We start from the raw sequence: 7,298 nt of genomic DNA, 5'->3' as shown, positions 1-7,298 counted from the left end.
CCCACTCCACATCAACCCTACCTACGGTGCTGTGTGTGGTGTGTGTGTGTGTGTGTGTGTGGTGTTTGTGTGTGTGTGTGGCTGTGGTGTGTGTGTGTGTGCCGTGTGTGTGGTGTGCTGGTGTGTGTGTATTTTAAGCGTCTCCTACTTATACTATTTTTAGCGGCATGGATGATTATTAGCTCTCAGATTTTAGATAGAAAAACATGGTCTATGAAGTGTTTGCTCAAAATACAAAACGATCACATTTAGCCTCAAACCCTCTTTTCAGCTGTTTAATGAATGGTGTTTACCACAAGGTTGACTTCCTTTTTCCTGCTGCTTCACACGACTCTCTCCAGTACAGGGTAGCCTCTGAGTGTTAGCATGCCTTAATGTTAAACACAAGACCCGTATTACTTTCCAGAACACGTCTCATTGTTTCTGCACAGCAACGTTCTGATTGCGCCCGTGGGGTAAAAAGCCCGACCCCACATGTTTGTTTTAGACGGAGGAGAGAGAGGGGTTCCATTTCCTTGACATTGGTGAGCTCCTGACACACCGGGGACACACCGGGGACACACGCGCCGGCACACATGGTGATGTTAGAGCAAGACATCACAAAGTGGCATTTTTGCGTAATAGGAGAGCTTTAATGACTGCTGAGTGTAACGTGTCTGTCTCTCAGCGTCTGAAGGTGGGACGGCCGTGCTATCGGCCCGCTTGTGCCTCGCCGGCAAAGCTACCGGGCCCGATTTAGTGCGCAGGCACTGAGTGACATCACAGCTCGCCCCCCTGGGAAGGCCTGACGAGCAGGGAGTCCTGCGACGCCGGGCGGCCGCCCTCAAACAATATGTCCGCCGCAATCAGCCCAGAGCCTGATCCCGCAGGGCCGAGAGCACTCCAGCTGGATCCAGGCTGCAGGTAGAACCATACCTCTAGAACCAATACCTCAAGAACCAGTAACATCTAGAAACCAGTACCGCTAGACCAGTACATTCTAGAACCAGTAACTCTAGAACCAGTGTCACGGTGCTGTGAAACAGGCAGGACCCAAATGCAGATTTAAACTGAAAATTCCTTTATTTCAAGGCTATTGATATAGTATATATAGATATAGATATGTATAATATAGCTATTTTTTTTTTTTTTTTTATAGCTATCGGTAATAATAGGATATGATATAGGATATATATATATATATATATATACACAGAATGACAAAACAGAACACTCACGCAGATCTAGCTTTCTGGCAAAAGACGAACCGACAAAGACAGACAGAAAAAACAGAACTTAAATACACACAAGACTAATCACACAAACAAGACACAGGTGAGGAGGGAGGAGAAAACACAGGGGCCACAGGTGAACACAATCGGGTAATCAGGGAGGGAAAACAGACAGAAAGCAACAGGCAAGACAGGAGGTGAACACTTTACAAAATAAAACAGGAAACCAAAGATAGAAAAAGACAAGACAAAACACAACACAGACAGATCGTGACAGTAAAGCAGCGTTGAGTTATTATTCTCCAAATATCTGGAACAAACTCCCAGAAACCTGCAGGTCCGCTGCAACTCTGACTACTTTTAAATCCAGACTAAAGACTTTTCTTTTTGCCGCTGCTTTTAATTGTAACTTTTATCCATGTATTTTTTCTTTTAATGTCTCTTTTATTATATTTTCTTTTTAATGACTGATTTTAAATGCCATTTTCTTAATGTCTTTCATTTTTTGTAAAGCACTTTGAATTGCCTTGTGTTGAAAGGTGCTGTATAAATAAACTTGCCTTGGCTTACTTTCTATCTGTCTGGCAACACTCAACTTCCTTCATTGAGATTGTCTATGCTTTGGTGTTTCTCGAAAGGAGTTTTTTGTTATCCAAATCTCATGACAAGGGTAGGTAAGGGTCAAATACCAATTATTGTATCCGAGCAGTTGGGACACACAACATATCTTGACAGAATGGCGACACAGACTCGGCATCTGTACTTTATGTCATGGTTCACTGAGGCTTAGGTTGTAAAACTGGAAGCATAAACACAACATGTCCCACAGTTACAATAACATATGTGAAATAGGGTCGCCGGATAGCTCACTTAGTACAGCTGGCAGCCCATTTAAGTGTGTCATCCTTCTCTTTTTATTTTTATCTGTTTAATATAGCCACTGGTCGCCAAAAAATTATCCAAAGAAAATATGTTCAATAAAACGGTTATCTTTATCAAAGGTTTTCCAAATAAAATAAGTAACAGTAAGCTTATGTAACATATAATTGCAATAATAAAATGTAAACATAAAAAGCAACATAAGAAAGAAGCCTATGCTAATTGTTTAGCTTTAGCAGCTAGTTAGCAATCGGCAAATAAAATAACATAACCACAATACACAAATAAGTTAATATACTTACAGACAAGTGTACTCCAAGAACCAAAGCAAAAATCTCATCAAAACAAAATCACGTGGAGGATATATATAATTGCAGAGAAACTTAAAGGGTGCAACACCTCAACTTGCTGTCAATTGTCACCAATTACTCTGTGACCAGCTCTGTTTGATTTAGGATTTGTGATATTGGGTTATATTGACATCACCTGACTCATCCTTTAAGACTCTGCTTTGAATTTGAACATTTATGAAAATAAAAACAGATGTATCAGCATTGAGGTAGGTTCAAAGTACAACAAAGTCTAACCTAAAGTTCACACTGTGATCAACTTCTGCTGCTGTCCTTGGTGCTGATCCTCTCGGAACATGATAAGAGTTTTAGTGCTTTAGTTGAAGCTATAGTAGGAAACCACATTAACTGTCCCTGCAGCTATTTGCTTTTCATTCAAACCCTCTTCTCTTTCGATTACTGTACTTTTTTCCCTGGAGGTCAATGCTTTGGACATAATGTGATTGGAAACCGACTTTAAGTATACTTCTTTTTTGCCAATTTTCTTTAGATTATTGTACTTTTCCCCCCAAAGGTCAATGCTATGATGATAATGTTTGCCGCATAGCCATTCCAACTTTTATTAATCCAGGGAAGGTTTGCTGAGTGCCCTTTTTTTCCCAGTAAACACTTATAATGATACAGCGAGCATACAATCATACCTTAGAGCATCTTGGGCCAACCAGTGTTTCACTGTGCATCAATTAGTTAGTCAACCAAAACATTTGTGCCTTCCCCAGCGGCACCATGGCGACAGCTGTTTAAGGGTAATGTTGACTCATTAACATTCTCCACCCAAATTATCCACCCAGCCTGACAACCTGAAGCAGCAATGCCCCGATAACGAGCCTTCCGGGTAACAGATAACTGCAGATGCAATTACTGCTTCTTTTTCGTTTTCCGTATGAATTTTTCTTCCATCGAATCGCCCCATGTTAACAGTTTGTAATTTAGAATGTGAACATAGCTACATACAGTATGTACCCATGTAAGAAAAGTAGGCTCACTCTTATACCAAATGGAAAGCCGCAGGAAGTGCTGTACTGTAATTGTGCTTTCTATTGTAGTAGGAAAATATATTTCTGATGCATATAACGGGGTGCAATTTGTCGTGCAGAGTATTGCTCAAGGACATAGCATGGGGCAGTACCTGTTCTGCTTCCAATTTATCTTTAGGGTCCACATCCTGTAGAGAAAAGTATAGGAAATTATAGTCTTATTTCTGAGGAATTGTCCGTACGACAAGGACTAGAATACATTACAATGTACAAGCAAAATTACCTTGACCTTTCTAGTATAAGGGTTTTTAAATTACTTGGAGGCAGGCACTTCTGATTGATAAAGTTTCAATTGATTGGTCCCTTTATACTTGTAAAAAAAGCTGTATAACGTTTTTTTATATTATTCTGTAATTTGTTTTCTTTTTGCATAGCCACGGGTTTTTGTCTGCAATGTTGTTGAATAGGGTCAGGGTTTTAAATAAATCCATGAGTCTCTACAGGTAAAATACAGATTAAATAAAAAACAGACCACTTAAACTACAATTCATGGTCTACCTGTTGCCTCCGCCTTCTCAACCAGGAGGCTGTCTTAATCAAATTGGTTGTGGTAATTTAGCTTTTACCAAACTATCCTATTTTAGAGATCCTAAATTAGGATGGCAGAGTATTTTCTTAACTCAAAATTGCAAAAACAAAATGCCAGCAGTAATGTTGATGGGCCTAAATGCAAAATAAAAAGAAGGGGAAAGGTTCAACACCTAAAGGCCGCTACACACCAACCTGAGGGCCGACTTTTACGTCCGCTATGTCGCCTGGGCCTGCATCGGCTACGCCGCCCACCTAGGCCGCCCGCCTACGCCGCCCGCCTACGAACACACCGCAAAGACTTCAGTCGACGAGTGGCAATAACTGTCCTTACCAGCAGGCAGCGGTAGTGTGTATTCGTCATTCAAAAGAGGCAACAGCCAATCAGAGCGATTTCTTTGCGGGAGGTGTGAAAATGTGCCGTAAAGCAACGACGGTGTGGGACACACCAACCTGAGTAGGGCGCCGCGAATGCCCGACTGCCTCTGATGGCCTCTGACTTCCAAAATCGGGTAGGTGTGTCAGTCAGGGCCTTAAAAAGCAGCTGCTCGAACCATATGATGATGCTTTACATTTCCAGGAACATGTATTAATGGGTATATTTTAAATATGGATTTCCACCGCAGGTTTATATTTGCATAACATTTGCGCGACTTGTCCACATGCAACTGTCACAGGGGTTGTGCTGCAGTGCAGAGACATTGCGGAGTCATTAACAGCTATAACTTTCGAGCGGTGGAGGTATGCCCATTATTTTAAATGTGTCATAAGAAAGGACAGGAATGTGACGGTAAGGTGCAAACTGTGTCCAGGCCAGAAGCTTTTATCCACTGCTGCAAACACAACATCAAACCTCAACAAGCACCTGCAAAGGCAACATGCTAACACGAAGCTAGTAGCTAAAGACCCCCGAACCCACAGTGATGATGTTGAGTGTGTGCCGACTATTAACTTGTGTTATGTCTTACTTATTGCAATAGTAATTGTTATGTGTGCACATGTAGGCCTACGTTTTAAGTTTTAGCTATAGGCTGTTGCCGAGTAACTCAAAAGTAATGTAAAAAGTAATGTAACAATTCTTTTTTTTTTTAAAGTAATGAGTAATGTGCAATATATTCCTTTTTTTGAGTAACGACCCCATTACTGGGCACGATGGATCTCTGAACATGAGTCTTATAAAAGGTTTTGTTTGACATTGTTACTGGTGCTATTTATTCTACATGTGGCTCACCAGTGTTTCCAAAGTTTGATCACTGTGAGACAGTGAGCAGTGAATTTGGTTGGACTGCGAGTGGCGTTGGTGCATCATTAGTGAAGTTCTCCCCCGATGAACAAACAACAGTCTTTTGTCCTAAGGATTTGTGGCTCCGACAACAGTTCCCGAGGATTATAAAGACAGCATCAAAGAACCAAAACGTACAGACAAATGGACGACATTGTAATCCGCATGACTTTGATTATCCATAAAGAACGGGGGCCTGCTGTAGGGAAAAGCAACCAAGATCAAATCAAAGAAGAAGCCAGGCAAGAATCAGTTCCTGTTGGGAAAGTTTCTCCTAGGTTTCTATGGAAAAGACAGTACTCACTAATGTGTGATAATGCTCAGTACGGAATTGCTGATCTATAGTACATGTAAGTGGGTGGAGAATCATCTCACAAGGTAAGAAATAAAGCTTAGAATCCTCCATTTCATCTCTGGTTATTAGCTGTAAAGGCAACAGTTGCAACCTTGATTTGGAGTTTAAATAACTGTCACAGGTTTTTTTCAATTCAGTGTCTCATTTATTCTATTTAGATATGCAAATCGTGTCGGTAACAATGTGGCAATTGACCTTTCGCAAAGCCACGCACCCCTTGGTTACTGTTGCTAGTCCGACAAGCTGAGAGCCAGATGCGTTAAACAAAGCCATAATGGAGGGTCTCCGTAACGTCGGAGTCGCCTTAACAGACTCATTTTGGAGCAATAACGCAGCAATATCCTCCAGGTCCCGACAAAAGGGGCTACAATACGCTATGGAGGGTTATATCCACAGTATAAACATTAGAAAAGAGGGAGGCACAACATCAATAGAGGCACTTGCATACAGGTCGCAGTGCAAGAGTGAAAAACCACATGAGCTGTATGTCAAATTCGACGGAATTATTATTATTATTTTGGAATAAAACAATACAATCACAAGAGGCATTAAATCTTGTAGTTTGTCTAAAGTTAACTACCGTTTCCTTGGTGGCTTTCTGCATCCACCTTGTTGTTCCTTTGTGGGGGTCGGGGTGCCCACCTGTGCAGCAGGATTAGGGAAGTCGGCAGTAGGCTTTCCATTAGAGATAAGGGACGAGTAGAGTTGAGCGCGCACAAGTATGACGCGTAGAGTGTTTTGTTTGTTTGTTTGTGTGTGTCAGGTCTTCTCTTCCCTTCTTTGGGAACATGTACGGATCTTGTGGACCGGAAGTTGCAGACATAACTGGTAGAGACAGTTAAATAACTGTTGAGACTTGTAAAAAGGCTTTCTCTTTACGAAACATTACCCGTTTACCGTAAACGGATGTTCAGTCTCCTTTAACAAATAAGACTGTCAATAAGTTGACGGATGAGTAGTAGGACAAGGAGGCGTTTCCGTTCGCTGTCTCTATTGTTGGTATCTTCGTTGTGTAGCGTCTTTTGAACTTTAATATGACGTGGACCTCCTTACAGAACTAGTATCCTCTGTTTCCTCTCAGGGTGCGGGGAAGTGTCACCCCCCGCGGGCGATAGTGGAGCACTTCTATAGAGGGAAGTGCCTGCGGTGTCGAGACGAGTCGCCGAAAGGTGGCCGCAGCCCGCTGGTGAGACGCGAGCCTCTACCACTCCCCTGGCTTCACTCTATGTCTCCCAACCGTGGCTTACAGGAAGACCCTCAAGTCTCTGTTTGATTCGCGCGATGCGTCCCACAGGCCCGCCTCGTCCGACACTCGGCCCCGGCTTGCACCCCGCGCGCCGCCCACCGCCCGCATGGCGACGTTCGGCCTCGCGCGTGGCTTCTAGCTGGCGTCTCTGCGGTGTGGAGGGAGGCAGAAGTCAGTTGGACACGTATCAGTTGCCGTGGCCCCCCCCGCCGCCCGGCCCGCGCCTCCCGCTCCCTCAGGAAATTCGGGGCCGGGAAGTGTTGACGGTCTGTTTGTAGTCCCGCCTGCCGCCTCTCGCTCTGCGCGCGCCGTCAGCCAAAGGGCCCCGGCAGAGCCGTCGTGCCACGCCACCTGAAGTGCGGAGGGAGGGACCGTTCTTTCGTACCACCGAGTCACCACACGAGCTTTGA

The 7,298-nt window shown here is 43.5% G+C and overlaps 1 protein-coding gene across 1 annotated transcript in view; it reads left to right on the top strand.

Moving 5' to 3' along the window:
• The window catches only part of LOC104962462 (glutamate receptor 3-like), a 33,218-nt gene extending 25,920 nt beyond the window's left edge, over nt 1–7,298 (top strand). The window contains exons 4-6 of the mRNA XM_010790898.1: nt 6,698–6,828; nt 6,937–7,059; nt 7,167–7,298. Of these exons, the coding sequence (XP_010789200.1) occupies nt 6,698–6,828; nt 6,937–7,059; nt 7,167–7,298 (386 nt within the window). The remainder of the gene's footprint in view (nt 1–6,697; nt 6,829–6,936; nt 7,060–7,166) is intronic.

Source organism: Notothenia coriiceps, unplaced genomic scaffold (genome assembly GCF_000735185.1).
Source record: "Notothenia coriiceps isolate Sejong01 unplaced genomic scaffold, NC01 NC01_scaffold00034824, whole genome shotgun sequence".
NCBI classification, from domain to species: domain Eukaryota; kingdom Metazoa; phylum Chordata; class Actinopteri; order Perciformes; family Nototheniidae; genus Notothenia; species Notothenia coriiceps.
Note: the sequence above shows the minus strand (reverse complement) of the source record. Positions and strands in the feature narration are given on the sequence as shown.